Source organism: Ovis canadensis, chromosome 4, assembly GCF_042477335.2.
Source record: "Ovis canadensis isolate MfBH-ARS-UI-01 breed Bighorn chromosome 4, ARS-UI_OviCan_v2, whole genome shotgun sequence".
Classification (NCBI taxonomy): domain Eukaryota; kingdom Metazoa; phylum Chordata; class Mammalia; order Artiodactyla; family Bovidae; genus Ovis; species Ovis canadensis.
The window spans coordinates 109,211,083-109,227,319 of NC_091248.1; the positions used below are offsets into that span (position 1 = coordinate 109,211,083).

Here is a 16,237-nt window from a genome sequence, read left to right on the forward strand (position 1 = left end):
GTCTTACAGAATATCTATTAGTCAGAGTTTTTTATTTTGGAAACCAGAAAGAAGTTTTTAAAATTGGGATACCTACAGAAAATTATCGACATTTAATTTTGACAAGGACATAAACAAAAAGTAAAACCTCACAATTTCCATCTGCTATTTTAATATTAAAAAGAAAGAAAAAAATCCTAGAATAAAAAGATCAGCTCTATAGTGTTATTAAAACACTCATGGATATTTCTGTGTTTTTCACTTCACCCCAGGCAAATAAAACCTTTGTCATGGACACTTGGCATGGGTACTCAGAGGTGGAACCCCTGAGCTTCTTTATCCTGAGACAGGTTGGTAAGCTCCATCTGATCAGTAACCCCACTGTCGGTAAGAAAAAGTGACTCTAAGATGAACACAGAGAAGATTCTTCAGTGAGAGACGGAAAATATTCAGAGACTGAAAAGAGGGACTATAGGATGAGTTCCCCAGAGGGAGACGATACTGTGGCAAAACAAAATAAACAACAAAAAAAAACCAGGGAAAATATGTGCCTGTTAAATTAAGGAAAGCTAAAACTCCAATTTAGTTATCTCAGGCTAAGGGGTTTTCTTTTTTCTGTCTTTCCCTTTCTTTCTCTCCTTCACACTCTGTATTTTTATAGTTTCTATATACTGTTTCCTGTTTTTACTTTTGTTTTTCCCACTAGTTTCCTAGCAAAGCTTCTTTTGAAAGATTCCAGGCTAGTCTCTGCTGAACCAGGGGGATTTGTCCATACCTCAGCCAACATAGCTAAGAAGTGAGGGTGTCTCTGGGGACCAGGTGCGGTGGCGGCAGAATGATGGGGAACGAAAGTGTGGACAGCTGCAACGGCTGAGCCCTTCCCGCCCCCGGTTTTCCCTTACATAGACTAATGAGAAATCCATATGCGACAGGACAAAAATGTAGTGTTTCTTGCCCATTTTCCCATTTTGGTCCAAATTCTTGTTCCTGACTTTCTGGTACCAACCACAACGTAAAACTCTTGTGTTCTAGCATACGCAGAATACAGTTTATGGAACTGCCAGACTTTTTTTTCCTTAAAATCCTTGCTTTCAGGGTGACTGTTTCTTGACCTACTGACCAACTAGCTTCTTTTTTTCAATTACATAAACAGGATGGAATGGTGGAAAGTGAAAGAGCTGAGGGAAGCAGCTGTTTCAAGGAGGACTATTCATTCGTTCGACAAAGGCTTATTGAGCACCGACCATTCATTCAGTCGACATTTACTGGGTGCCTACTAGGAGTAAGCCATCACGCTGAGGACACAGAGGTAACAAAACACAGTCCTTGCCATCCAGCTCTCACTGATGCCGGGACGTGAGACAAGCGAGCAGATGTCACACCGCACGATGAACAAGCAGAGGGAAGCAGGGTGCGTGTGTTAAGATTGGAACTACTTCCTGAGGAGTGACTTCTGAGCTGAGACCTGAGGGCTGGGGAAGTTAGTCAAGCTGACCTAGTAGAGGGTGGGAGCTGCAGGGTTCCTGGTAACTGTCAGACCTGTAGGAATGTGGGCAGTATGGGGTCAAGTGGGGCTAGAGGAGCAGGCGGGAGCAGAGCACAAAGGGCCTCGTACTCATGCTGAGAAACCTAGAGCTTATTCTGTAGATCACTGTGGATCCTGTAGACCAAAAGGGGCCATTTTGCTCCCCCAACTCACAGGGATATTTGTCAATGTATGGACTGGGTGGTGGGTAAGTTACCAACGTCTAGTAAGTAGAGGCCAGGGATGCTGTTTATGGAACTGCATGATGACAGGAGGAGCCTCCCAACCCCCAGAAAGAATGAGCTGGCTCCAAATGTCGATCGTGCTTAAATTGAGGAACCCTCGTGTTGATGATGGGAGTAACTGAAGAAGGTTTAGGGAGAAGGGATGGGATCCTATTTCCATTTTAGGAAGATCACTCTGGCAGCACCCTGGAAAACTAATAGGATCACAGTCAAGAGTGGAGGCACAAAGATCAGGTAAGAGGTCATGCTCAGAGAATCTGTGGTCTTAAGAAAGTGGCAGTAAAGGTGAGAGGCAGACAGTTTTAAAAAGTCTTTAAGATATAAAATCTTTAAAATTGACCGGTATAACAGGGGAAGGGCAGTGATTGTCATTGTCATTCAGTTGCTCAGTTGTGTCTGACTCCTCGTGACCCATGGATGGTAGCCCACCAGGCTCCTTTGTCCATGGAATTTTCCAGGCAAGAATATTGGAATGGGTTGTCTTGGACTACAAGGTGATCCAACCAATCCACCCTAAAGGAGATCAGTCCTGGGTGTTCATTGGAAGGACTGATGTTGAAGCTGAAACTCCAATATTTTGGCCACCTGATGCGAAGAGCTGACTCATTTGAAAAGACCCTGATGCTGGCAAAGATTGAGGGCAGGATGAGAAGGGCCAACAGAGGATGAGATGGTTGGATGGCATCACCAACTTGATGGACATGGGTTTGGGTAGACTCTTCTGGGAGTTGGTGATGGACAGGGAGGCCTGGCATGCTGCGGTTCATAGGGTCGCAAAGAATTGGGCATGACTTAGTGACTGAACTGAACTGAAAGGACCTTCCCGACTCAGGGATTGAACCTGTGTCTCTTGCATCTCCTGCAATGGCAGGCAGATTCCTTTCCACTCCACCATCTGGCAAGCCCAAAGGACAGTGATACCATTCCCAAAAAAAGAACTTAAGGAGGAAGCATATATTGGAAAACATCATGTATTCTGTTTGGGGCATTTTGAAAATGAGGTATCTGTGGGTTTTCCAAAATGGAAGTGGTAAGCTGGATTATCTAGGGGGTCTGCAGATCAAGAGAGATTTCTGAACTAGAAAAATACAAGATTTGGGGGTTGTCGGCATGCAGGCAGCAGGGGAAGCCATGGGAATGACAGAATCACCACTGGAGAATGTACAGGCTGAGGGAAAAAGTCTCCAACATTTATGGTCAGGTGGAGAAAAGCACTGTGGGTGAAACTTGCAAGAGGCCACAAGAAAGTGGGTCATGAGAATTAAAGGAGAGTTTCAGGAAGAAGGGAATGGTCAACAGTGATTGATGCTGTCAAGTCAGAGAATAGCAGATCAAATATGAACAAGTGAACAAGAATGCAGGTCAAGAAAGAGAAAACAGAAAAGTGAGTTTGGACTGAACAAACCGACAGTGGTTGATGACCCTGACGGATGCCATTACAGTAAACTGACACCAAGAAAAGCAAAAAGCAAGTTAAGTGTATGAGAAGGGAGGATAGTAGCCAGCTGGGTCTTTTTTTTTTTTTTTCCTTCAGAGTTGCTAAAGAGTAGTTTTTGTTGTTTGAAGAAAGGAGAGGTTCGAGGATGTTTATAAGCAAATGGGCTGAATAAAAGGCTGAAAATGAGGCGAGCAGTTATGAAAACGAGGGAGTAGGAGAAGATGAGGCCCAGAGCCCAGGCAGAACGTGCAGCTTTGGAAATATGTTTAAGATAATGAAATAAGGGGACTTGCCTGGTGGTCCAGTGGTTGAGACTCCATGCTTTCAATGCAGGGGGGTGGGTTTGCTCCCTGGTTGGGGGAAAAAGGATCCCACAGGCTGTGTGGTGCAGCCAATAAATAATGAAATAAGATAGGTGGCCATGATGAAGGTTCAATGGGAGGGAGGAGGGAGAAAGTTGAGAAACTTCATGTTTGTGGTATTAGTACAGGCTCTTTGAAAGCAACCCAAAGTGTCAGAGGCCCTTTGAGGGCTTACATCTTTAGGGAGGGTTGAAAGAAAATACCCTCCCCATCTACCTGCCTACTGTGCTCTTTAACTTCTAGTCAGCTTTCAAGACCCAGCACAAGCACATCTTCCAGGAAGATTCCTCCTCTGGGGAGTGCAGCCAGATAGCAATCTCTTCCCTGCCTAGACTGTCCTAGCACTGTGTACCATTTACACCCCTCACTGCCTGCACTTGGGACAGAGGCTCTACCTCGGTACCTGGCACAGGGCCTTGCACCAGCGTGAGAGTAATAAGTACTGCCAGATGCATGGAGATGGTCCTGAGACCTGAGCCACACGCAGTGTGAGTGCTAGTGCCCTGTGGGCAGCACTGACATCAAGGGCTGGAGGAACCTGGAACAGAGAGAGCTCTCACACTGGGGGTGATACGGGAGACTGCATGGAAGAAATGGCCCTGGAGCTGGGTTTCAAGGGCTGAAGTTCTGTGGATAACAAGATGGGGAAAAGGGATGGAAAAAGTATTCTAAGTGGAAGAAATTATAATAGCAAGGACACTTTTAAAAGCATGTTTGCATGAGTGCTAAGTCACTTTAGTCGTGTCCGATTCTTTGCAACCCTATGGACTGCAGCACACCAGGCACCTCTGTCTGTGGGATTCTCCAGGCAAGAATACTGGAGTGGGTTGCAATGCCGTCCTCCAGGGGATCTTCCTGACACAGGGATCGAACCCAAGTCTCTTATGTCTCCTGCACTGGCAGGTGGGTTCTTTACCACTAGCACCACCTGGGAAGCCTCAAAAGCATGTTGAAAGAACAGCAAACTGTTCTATTTGCTGGAGAAGACCCAACAACAATAAAGGTAATCGCTGCTAACATTTACTGAGCACTTAACTGTGTTGTCAGGCACTCAGCTAAGCATTTCTCTGCATTATCTCCTTTAATCCTCACAACCACCAATAAAATGGATACTAGTGTTAGCCTTATTCTACATATTAGGAAATGGGAATAAAGAGGTGGAGTGACTTTCTGAGGTTAGCTGGTAAGAGTGATAGAATCTGGAATTAAACTGGACAGTCTGGCTCTAGAACTTGAACTCTTACTCGACTGCACAGCCTCATTCAGGCAGCGGTTCTGAATATGGGGTCCATGGATGGAACTTAGGAGGTCCATGAGTCCCATGAATCTGTATGCAAAAACTTTGAGTGTATGTACATTTTTCTAGGAGAAGGGTCCTTGATTTTCACCAAATTTTCAAAGGGGTCTATCACCAAATGGTTAAGAGTCACAGGTATATAGAATCCTATGCTGTAAGGTTGGACATGGATACAGAAGCACCAGGTGGAAACCTCTGAATTTATAATAGCAAGGTCTGAGGGTCTGGACTAGCCCTGAAGATGATGGAAGATACCAGAAACACTGATATATGAGTCACACAATCAAAGGAGTATTTTGGCAGATCACTATTACATGCAAGGTAAGACCATGTATTTGGGAATACATGGAGGTTGGAGAAGAAGGGAGAATAATGAGATGTCAACAGTGGGGTTTTTCTGCAGGAAAATCACTAAAAAAAAGGAGGGAGATTGTCTGAATCACAGGTCACTCAAAAACGAATAAGCTTTTCTGATTTCCCACTTCTTTTCAAATGAAATTCACAAGGTTGTTCACATTAAAATGACAATGTATGATTTACAATTAAGGACTAAAACAACATTCCATTACATATTTTGTTCAGAATTTCCCTACTTATCTTATTTACATAAAGAGAAAGTCAATAAAATGAAGGTACTAGGTATCAATTTTAAAAGATTTTTTTTTTAATGGGAGTTTTAATCTGGTCCAATTCTGCTGATCTTAAACACCAGCCTTGACCCACGCTGCATGTGCAGCAGCCCTTACTCTGCCAGCAGCCACCACATGTGGCAGACTGTATTTTTCAAGATGGCCACAACAGGATTTCCCAACCCACTTACACTGTGATGTTGACACTCCTCCCAATGAGGGGTGGGGGGTCTATGCTCTTTCCCCTTGAATCTGAACGGGCATGTGACTGATGGAGGTGATACCACAGGACTTCTGAGGCAGGATCATAAAAGACAATACAGCTTCAACCTGGTTCTTTTGAGACACTTGTTCTTGGGACCCAGCTCACACTACAGGGAAGGCCAAGTCACATGGAAAAGGTCATTTGTAGGTGGCGTGGCTGACAGCACCAGCTGAGGTCTACATCAGCAATCTGATGTGAAAAAATCCTTCAAGATAACTTTAGACCCAGTTTCTATCTATCTGCAAAAACACATCAGAGAGAGCCCAAGTACCAAGTTAAGCCTAGTCAACCTCTAGAACTTGACCAATAATAATGTCAATTTATCACATCTCCTACACACTCCCTCTCTTTTGGGGGCTTTATATCCTTAAAATAGTGCCCTTTTAATGAGGCTTTTACTGAGGTTTTGGAAGGAAGTACATTTGTTCACTATGCTGTCTTCACCCAGTAGGTCATGATCCTACCTTCTTCAGTTTGTTGTTGTTCTAAGCCACTAAATATTGAGAAAACTCATGACAAACCAACACATAATTGGAACGCCATCTCACCCCTTTTACTTTCTAGCTAACCTCCTTGTTTTATTTATTTTGGCTGTGCCATGTAGCATGTGGGATCTTAATTCCCTGGCCAGGGATTGAACCTGTGCAGAACGCAGGAATGAACCTTTCAGGGGAAGTGCAGAATCTTAACCACTGGCCTGCCAGGGAAGTCCCTCTAGCTATGTTACTTGTGGGTGGCAGGGGTGGGGGGAACCACTACACTAAGCAACTGCATCTTACTCTTCCATCCGTTGCAAGGTGGCCACTGTCTGCATCATTCTACTATGGTTCCTGGAGGAGCCAGCCAATCTCAGAGTTCCCCTAACTGCTAAATATAAAGGTTACTTCTCAGTCTCTAACTGACAGGACCTTTCTGCACAGTGTTATATAGTCCTACCTTCTTCAGTTTTCACTTGACTTCAATAATAGCTCTCTCTCCTGATTCTCCAATGATTCATGGATCCTCCTCTTAGCCATTTAAATACTGTCTTCCCTAGGATTCTATCTTCTTAATCTATAAGTTCTCTGTGGGCCATTTAGCCTTAATTCTGTTTACATGCTTCTAATTCCCAAATAGTGAACTCTAGCCTTGACTTCTCAGGGAAGGAAATGGCAACCCACTCCAGTACTCTTGCCTGGAAAATCCCATGGACGGAGGAGGTAGGCTGTAGTCCATGGGGTGGCTAAGAGGCGGGCATGACTGAGCGGCTTCACTTTCACTTTTCACTTTCATGTACTGGAGAAGGAAATGGCAACCCACTCCAGTGTTCTTGCCTGGAGAATCCCAGGGAAGGAGGAGCCTAGTGGGCTGCCATCAATGGGGTTGCACAGAGTCGGACACGATTGAAGTGACTTAGCAGCAGCAGCAGCAGCAGCAGCAGTAGCCTTGACTTCTTCTCCTAGCTGAGATATATTCATTTACTCATTTAACAAATATTTAAAGAACAATTGTGTGCCAGGCAGTGGCACAGTACAGACAAGATCCCTATCTTTTCTTGTAGATGTGCCAGAAATAGACAAGCAAATAAAATAATTACAGATCATGACCTACTGGGTGAAGATAGCATATTGAACAAATCCACTTCCTTCCAAAACCTCAGTAAAAACCTCATTAAAAGGATACTATTTTAAGGACATAAAGCCCCCCAAAGAGAGAGCGAGTATAGGAGAAATGATAACATGTGTTTTCAGAAGTCTAGGAAGCTCATCAGCAAGTGAAAATTACTTGATATACTCAAGAAAATTGAAGGGAAAGCCAAGAAAAATTCTTAAAAGGCCCAGGAATTGACAGCTCCAGGCACCTCCAGAAGTAAAAGGGCTGAAATAAGCAAAATTGGTTGAAATCTGAATGAGAAGCTACTGGATCAACAAAACCTTCTCCCTCTGTGTCACTGGGTGACTGCCCTTCCCCCACCACAGCAGCTATCCATAGAGTTATTTCTTGAAAAGGGTTTCTGGACTTGGGGTGGGATAGTTTCCAGACACAGGGAAAAGCTATCATTACTGAAAATAGGGATATTAAGTGACTGGTGCATACTCATGTTGAAATTTAGCCCCTAACTTTAATGTCTCCAGCAACTCAACTAGGCTTCTACTCTCAGGTTTCCCTGGTGGCTCAGATAGTAAAGAAACTGTCTGCAATGGAGGAAAACCAGGTTCAATCCCTGGGTTGGGAAGATCTCCTGGAAAAGAGAATGGCTACCCACTCTAGCAATCTTGCCTGTAGAATTACATGGAGAGAGGAGCCTGGAAGGCTACAGTCCATGGGGTTGCAAAGAGCTGGACACAACTGAACAACAACATTAAGTGTACAAAAGAATTATGTCTTAAAAAATGTATATATCTTAATTAAAAAATACTTTTTTGCTAAAATATGCTAACTATCATCTGAGCTTTAAGCAAGTTGTAGTAGTAACTCAAAGATCACAGATCATCATAACAAACATTAATAAACAGTTTGAAATAATTGTGATAATTACCAAAATGTGACACAGAGACATGAAGTGAGCAAATGCTGTTGGGAAAATGATGCCAAAAGACTTGCTTGATACAGAATTTCACAAACCTTCAATTTCTGAAAATGCAGTAACTGCTAAATGCAATAAAACAAAATACACCTGTATGAATACACATAGTAGCAGCATTCATAATAGCCCGAAAATGGAAACAACGAAAATGTCCATCAATAAAAGGATGCATGAAAAAAATGTGGCAGATCCATGCAAAGGAATATTACTCAGTAATAAAAAGGAATGAAATATCAAAGCATAATACAACATTCATGAACTTTTAAAACATTATGAAACATGCCAGTCACATAAGACATTTTGCATAATTCAATTTACATGAAATGTAGAGAACAGGCAAATCCACAGAGACAGAAACAGACAGGAGAGGATTAAGGAGTGATAGCTAGAGGTTACAGAGTTTCTTTGGGGGTGATGAAAATGCTCTGAAATTGGTTTCGGTGATGACTGCAGAACTCTGTGAAGATACTGTTGTTGTTTAGATGCTAACTTGTGTCCAACTTTTTCCGACCCTATGGACTATAGCCTGCCGGGCTCCTCTGTCCATGGGATTTCCCAAGCAAGAATACTGGAGAGGGTTGCCAATTCCTACTTCAGGGTATCTTCCCCACCCAGGGATTAAACCTGCATCTCCTGCATTGGCAGGTGACTTCTTTACCACTCAGCCATCTGGGAAGCCCCAATATCAGTTAGGAAAATGCAAATTAAGACCATGAGGAGGTATCACTACACACCTATTAAAACAACTAAAATAAAAAATGCTTGTAATATTCAATGTTGCCAAGAATGTAAAAAAAAACACTGGATTTCTCATACACTAGGGCTGGGAATGCAAAATGCTACACCCACTCTGGAAAACTGGTTTGGCAGTTTCTTAAAAAACTTACTATACGGGAACTTCCAGTGCTTCAGTGGCTAAGATTCCGTGCTCCCAATGCAGGGTTTGATCCTTGGTCAGGGAACTAGTTTCCGCATACTGCAACTAGGAGTTTGAATGCCGAAACTAAAAGATCCTGCATTCCACATGCTGCAATGAAGACCTTGCACAGCCACATATTTTAAAAAGAAACACACCTAAATATAAGCTTACCATACCCAGCAACTGCACTCTTGAGCATCTATCCCAGAGAAATGAAAATTAACATCCACACAAAGAACTGTACCCCAAAGATCATATCTCTGTTTGTTGCCCAAACAGAAAGCAACCAAAATATCCTACAATAGTTTAATGGTTAAACAAACTGCTTTACATCCATACTACAGAATACCAATCAGCAATAAAAACAAATGAACTATTGCTACAGGCAACAACGTGAATGCGTCTTAATAATACTATTTTGAGTGAAAAAAGCCAGTCTTAAAAGGTCACAAACTATAAGATTTCCATTTATGTAACATTTTCAAAATTACAGAAATAAGAGGCCACATTAATGGTTGCCAGGGGTTAGGATGGTGAGGAGGAAAGTGGGTATGACTAGCAACGAGTAGCTTGAGGGAGAGATTTGTGGCATGGAATAGTTCTCTGTCTTGATTGTAAATCAACACTCATGCAAATCTTGATTATATTAAATCTATACATGTGATAAGATAGCTCCAAACTACACACATGTTGTACAAATGTCAAATTTCTGCTTTTCATATTGTACTATATTTACATAAAATATAATCATTGAGGGAAACTGGGTAAAGGGTACATGGGGTCACTTTGTACTATTTTGGAAACTTCCTGTGAATTTATTTAAAAATAAAGGTTTTTTTAAAAGGACATTAGAGCCCAAATCAGAGTTCTTTAAGAATTAACAACATGATGGCAGAAATTAAAAACTCAATACAAAGACTGGAGGATAAAGTTACATCTTCCAAAGAGAACAAAAAAAAACAAAGATGTAGAAAATAGGAGATAAAATTTAAGAAAATTAGGGAACCAGTCATATAGAAGCAACATAATAATGAATTCAAGAAAGAGAGGATGGAGAAAAATGGTGGATGTGAGTCAATAACAATTTTTTAAAATGTTTACGGAATAGAAAGTCATGAGTTTCTGGTGCCTCTCCCCCAAAAAAGTGAGAACAAACATCTATCAAGAAATATCTTTGTGAAACATCATAACGCTGGTGACAAAGAGAAGATTCTATGAGCTCCCAGAAAGGAACACTCAAGTGGCATACAAAGGAACAGAATGGTTTTGAATGTCTCCACAACAAAAAGTGAGTGCTATTAGACCACAGCGCAATGTTTCCAATAGATTGATGATTTCTAACCAAGAACTCCATACCTAACTAAGCTCTCAGGCATATAAACATGAAGGTAAAATAAAATTTTTAGATATGCCTAATGTTGCAGACATAAATTTAATATATTTATTTCTTATGCAGTTGTGCTCCATGAAAACAAGAGAGTAAGCTGAACATCTTTATCCAGGGCACAACTATGCAACCATAAAGGGCATCTCTGCTCCTCTACCCCTACACTCCTAAGACTATTCATCCTCTTTCTCCCATATTTCTGATCTCATTATGGCATCAGCACCAGTGAGTAGCCCAAGCTCAAAGTCATCCATCACACTCTCATTTCTCAAGTTAATCATTAAGTCATGATTATTTTATCCCCTAAGTATTTCTTTCTGACCCTAGTTCCACAGCCTTACTGGAGGTCTGTATCATAATAACCACCTAACCCCAATCTCCCTAGCCCCAGGCCTGGCCCCCTCAAATCCATTGTCGGCAATGTAGTTACAGCCATCACCTAAAATGCACAACTGATCATGGCACTGGGCTGCTTAAAACCCCAAAGCTTTTCAAATTCTGACCAGCAGTCAAAAGGCCTTGGTCAAAGTGTTACTCTTCACACCTACCTCCCCTACATCCATGGTAGACATTACAATGGATCATGGCACTCCCCTGCAGAGCCGAAATCCAACCTTACTCAACAAAGGTACAGCTTTCTCAACAAAGCTCATAGACATCCATCATGAGAGGAAACAAGCTGCAACTCCAGTTTATTACACTGGCAAGGCACAGGGGCCCCGCCTCTCTACGAGGCGCTGTCTACCTGCGTGTTTCACATCTCCTTAACTTGGCTCCAGCTGTCCTCTCTAGCTCCTGCTGTCCTGTCTGCCTGGGATGTTTCTTCATCTGCCTAGTAATCTGAGACTTCAGATCATCTCCAGACCGCTTCTCTCATTCCCTCAGGTGAGCCCTAGCTTTCTTCTCTGCTCTCCTAACATCTTATTCTCCAACCACATTGAACTCAAATTGTTTACAAGTCTTCCTCACTAGACTTAATAAACAGGCCTTGTCTGATTCTCTTTGTATTTCTAGCACCCCCTGCACAGTAGGAATCCAGTAAACATTTGTTGCGGTGAAATGAACCTATATGCAGAGGGCAACTGGTTGTGAAACTGCCAAGTAAGTAAAAGGTCTTAATCGAGGAGGGGGTAAAATTTATGTCCTATTTTGCATCCTTTCCAATTGGCTTCGTCTGCTTATTCCTGCTCTTTCTGTATCCCCATAATCAGAAATGATGGCTCCTTTAATTTGGTTCCTTTAGTGTTTCGGGCTTCATCCTGATGTTATTTTTAGCTGCTTATTTTTTTAGCTGCCATTCTTAGACTGTAAGCCCTCTGAGGGAAGGGATTGTGTCTTCATGCATTTCGCTTCTTATGGCGACAAACATAATGAGCCTGTGCGGGATGGTGGCCTGTGGCCGCAGGATAGGGGTCAGGCATTTCATCCCCCCCTGACCCGCCCCGCCTCCCTCCCCCTCCAGACCCCTCCTCACACCGCCGCTTCCCGCCTTCCGGACGGCGGAAGTCGCTGGCTACTCTTCCCCGCCCATGTGGAGCCTTTTCCGGTGCGCCCTCCCCCTCCGATTCTCCGATCCGGACCTGGCCCTCACCTCAGGATTCCCAATGTGCCTCCGGACAGACATATTTGCTCCAACCGACCACGCTCGGCTTTCTAGCCTCACCGGTAGCCTCTAACCCTAGCTTCCTACCCCCACAACCCCCGCTCAGCCGCCTCCCTACAACCTCTTCTCCGATTGGCCTGCTTTCTCCTACCAGCCAATGGATGCCCTGTTTACTCTCTCATTGCAGGGTCAAGGGAGAATGAGACGGTGCTCAATGGTTGCCAAGGGCAACGCGGGACGCCGGCTGGCGAGGCTCTTTGTGCTCTCGGCGGGGCCTGCAGACTCCAGCCTCCGCGCGGGATGAGGGCCGCGGGGGGAGGGGAAGCTGCAGACAGCGCGTGGGCGGCTGCGGAGAGCTCGAGGGGGGAGGGGCTCGAAAGCGTGGAAAAACCAAGTGTTTCTAGCTAAGGTGGAAGCACAAACACCGCGCAGGGTCGCCCCTCTTTAAGGCTGTTTTAGCCAAAGATCTGGATACTTCTTCCACAATAGAGGATAGTTATGGGACATGGTTGTTCACAGGGATGAGAATCTGTAGTTTATTTTCAGGTTAAGTTAATATGCAAATTGTGCAAAATGTCACGTGGAAATACAGGCGTTATTGTTGCTTTAAAAGCTTTTAACTAGCAACAGAACAGCAGCCTTAATTGCAAAGCACACACATCATTCAGTGATTCTTCATTCATTTAACAAATATTTAATAAGCACCTTATGAGAAAAGCTGCAGAAGGTTTTGTGGAGGATGGGAGGATGACTAAGACCCAGTCCCGTTGTCATGGAAACCATTGTGACTCCTGCCATCAGCCACCACCTGTTCTTATTCCAGATCTGAAAATTAAGTCCTAGCACCTTTACAAAACAATCACACACACAGTTTGACTTGGCTCCAAAATGTCCCACCAAATCCATCAAAATTATTATTTCCTTTTACATGGGGGGAACAACACAGTAACCCTTTGTCCTTTGCTTTAAGTTGTTTTTCCAGGAATGGAGAAAGGTTACCCTGAACTGTTCATACTGGCTAGCTCTTTGCTTGTGAATAATAGCATACATCTGAGCTGTTTCAGGGTCTGGGCAGATGACCCATTCAACAACATGGCGTGACACGCCCTTGTCCTTTCAGACTCCTCAGCAACCCACCCTTCCGGTCAAATCTTGAGTCGTATTGTCACTCAGAGCTGCTTGATCTCCAGGATCTTAAACTGGCTGTCTTCTTGCACGTTCATGCCTCCTGAGTTTTAACTTCCTTGTTATCTCCAATCCTTCCACTCTTTGCAATTACCAGTTTTTCTCCCCTCCACTAAAATAAGGAAGAGTTTAGAGACTGCATTGGAAGTGGGAGGATATTTAGAATCTTTTGCATAGCAAGCAGAGGCTTCTGGACACATTACAACTTAGAAAGATGTTTACCTGGTGCAGAGTGGGGGTGGTGTGGTGATAGAGATTATGGGTAGAATAAACAGGAGAAAGGAAAGCAGAGAGGGAGATAATAAGGGACTAAACTAAGGGGTTGTGAGAAAGAGGAAAAGAGATTTAAAGACAGAAGAGGTAAGGAGTGCAAGAGATAGGAAGGAATCAAGGATGATTATCATTTTTATACCTCAGAGACTGAATAGATAATAGTGATAATACAGTAATCAAGTTAAAGTACAATGGATGTCAAGAAATCAAAAGAACAGAAAGTACAAGACCCAGTAGGTCCTCCAAGTTGGAAGCTCAGCTTCCATTTATCAGTGTTTGGACTGTCTGTATGGTTGGCTCCCCTTTGTTGCAGAGGGAATGGGAATATCAGGTTTCTTTGCCTCAGCAGTCATTGTGGTTGTCAAATTTGGGCTGCATATAAAGCAATCAGAGATATTACAGAAATGTGGCTACTCAGGTCCAATTGTCAGAGATGCTGACTCTTTGTGTCTGGGGTAGAAATGTAGGAATCTGTAATTTAAATGTGTCTTCCCCAACTCCCACCCCTGAGTCTGATGCACAGGGTCCAAGGGCCACACCTTGAGAAACTAGAAGAGCCTTCTATTAATATTTCCTTCCATTTTGCCTCAGTGGAATTTTTGGAAAGCTTAAAGCTATAAATCAAAAGTTTTTAACATCATGAGTTTCTCTTTAGGATTTCTTTTGGGTCCTGCTATAGCAAAACTGCTTCAAAATTAAAGCAAGGTGCTTATCTGCAATATAGAAAGTAGGTAAATCACACAACATAGTAATTCATAAAAGAAAAGCATTTGATAAACTGTGAAGAAATATCCAACTAGTAGGGAAAGAAAAAATAATTAGATCCCGTTTTTTGACTAACAAATAGAAAAGGTTTTTTTTTTCTCTTTTTTTAATGATAAATGCTAAGTGTTGGCTAACGATTTGTGAGACAAGCATGCTCATACATTGTGAGTGCAAATACAAAGAAGTGAAAAGTAATTCAAGAATGGGTATCAAAAAAGCCCTCTAATTTTGATATGGGGAGAATTCTTCCTGAGGAAGTAATCAGGGGGTTGCACAAACATCACACCCACAAATGTTTACTGGAATCTTATTTTAAATGATGAAAAACTGACACAACCTAATTGATCATTAGTTTAAAAATGATTAAAATAAATAATGGCATATCCATAATGAGTAATATTATGGAACCATTAAAAAATATGTTTCAGAGAATAATGAAGGCAATGGAGAGCTAACTGTTCCTGAGAGAGTAAGTGGAAAGAGCTGGAAACCAATTTTTTAGTTAATAGACTCCTGATTTGTGTGGAGAAAAACATAGGTATTCACATACACGAAAAAATCTGAGCAAAAAATATTTAAAATGTAAACCATCTCTAGATTATGGGATACAGTTATTTATTTTATTCTTTACACTTTGTGCATTTTGCAAATCTGCTTCAGGGACTGTGAATTAATTTTATATCTTAATAAAAACCATTCTGTCCATAAGAAACAAAAAACTTGATTCTGACTTCGGCCTGAAAATTGTCTCTGGTCTTTGGGCCAATTTAGAGCTAAACTGAATTCTACGCAATTCTGCTCTCTGAAGAGCTACATCTCTCCCGTTCTTGGCAGTAAAAGACTCTCTAGGCACTTGAGTAAGATCCTTGCAATCAGAGTCATGATTGCTAAGAGGTTCAAGCTTTGTTTGTAAGAGAAGAAGTTCTGATTCTTTTCTTTAAAAGTTCCTACTTTCACTGATTAACTTATTTTTCATGAAGTTAGAAGTGCTCTTGTGAACTTCCATTTGTTGGATGTCTTCTTTTTAACCCTGTATATGTTCCAGAAAGCTTCTGGTCTCTACAGAGTCGATGTGAGCCCCAGGTAGGTAAGTGTTGCTGGTTTAGGGCTATTTAATGTCTTAGGTACTCCTGTGCTTGGTCAGTCCCCTCTACCCAGCCTCCTCTCCCCAACAACTAGATGGATGTTTGGGTATCAGGTAGACTGGCCCTCTCTGAGCTAAAACCTTCTGGACCCCTTTATGCCAAATCCATCCTCTCCTCCAATCTCATGCCAACTTGCTCTCCAGCTCCAGCTCTCAGCCCAGTTTCCTGCTCAGAGCCGAGCATCCTCCCCTCAGACTTGTCTCATGACAATGTTTCTGGGATCTGGGCCTTGCCTCCCTTCCTTGGCTTCATTTCCCTTCATTTCCTAAATGATGTGCACTTTCAGATGTTAAGGAACTAATTCTGTCCAATCCAGTCCAGTCCTGGGTTCCTTCCCTGAGCCCCCAGAAATGAAACTGCCCCTGAGGCAGTGAACCACCAATCCATAGGCTGCCCCCACACCCACCCCCCTCCTCCGGGATGAGGTCTCTACAGTTCTGGTAACAATTTGATGTCGTTCTACCTGGTGGTGGAATGTGCCGAGGAAAGAACACATTAACCGCTGATTGGAGAGCTGACCCTTGCCCTTCTCCAGCTTAGGACACGGTTGAATTGCTTTATCTGGGCCCAAAGACCTCCAGCATCCATGCAGCCCCTTCCAGGGGAGTAATACCTACCTCCCAGAATTTCTTTGGCTATACTGCTCACTGGTGA

General features: G+C 42.9%; 1 protein-coding gene and 1 long non-coding RNA gene across 3 annotated transcripts in view; one reads left to right on the plus strand and one right to left on the minus strand.

Annotated features, from left to right (window-relative positions):
• The window catches only part of CEP41 (centrosomal protein 41), a 45,928-nt gene extending 33,586 nt beyond the window's left edge, over positions 1-12,342 (minus strand). Inside the window, exon 1 of one of the 2 annotated variants that reach the window (XM_069586976.1) lies at positions 12,204-12,342. In XM_069586976.1, coding sequence (XP_069443077.1) covers positions 12,204-12,236 — 33 coding nt within the window. In that variant the 5' untranslated portion in view covers positions 12,237-12,342. The remainder of the gene's footprint in view (positions 1-12,203) is intronic. The other variant, XM_069586975.1, reaches the window with a different exon arrangement.
• On the plus strand, positions 11,356-15,157 carry LOC138438928 (uncharacterized). The gene is made up of 3 exons (XR_011256505.1): positions 11,356-11,497; positions 11,627-11,713; positions 12,403-15,157. It is a non-coding gene; the product is annotated as an uncharacterized lncRNA (long non-coding RNA).
• The last annotated feature ends 1,080 nt before the right edge of the window (positions 15,158-16,237 follow it).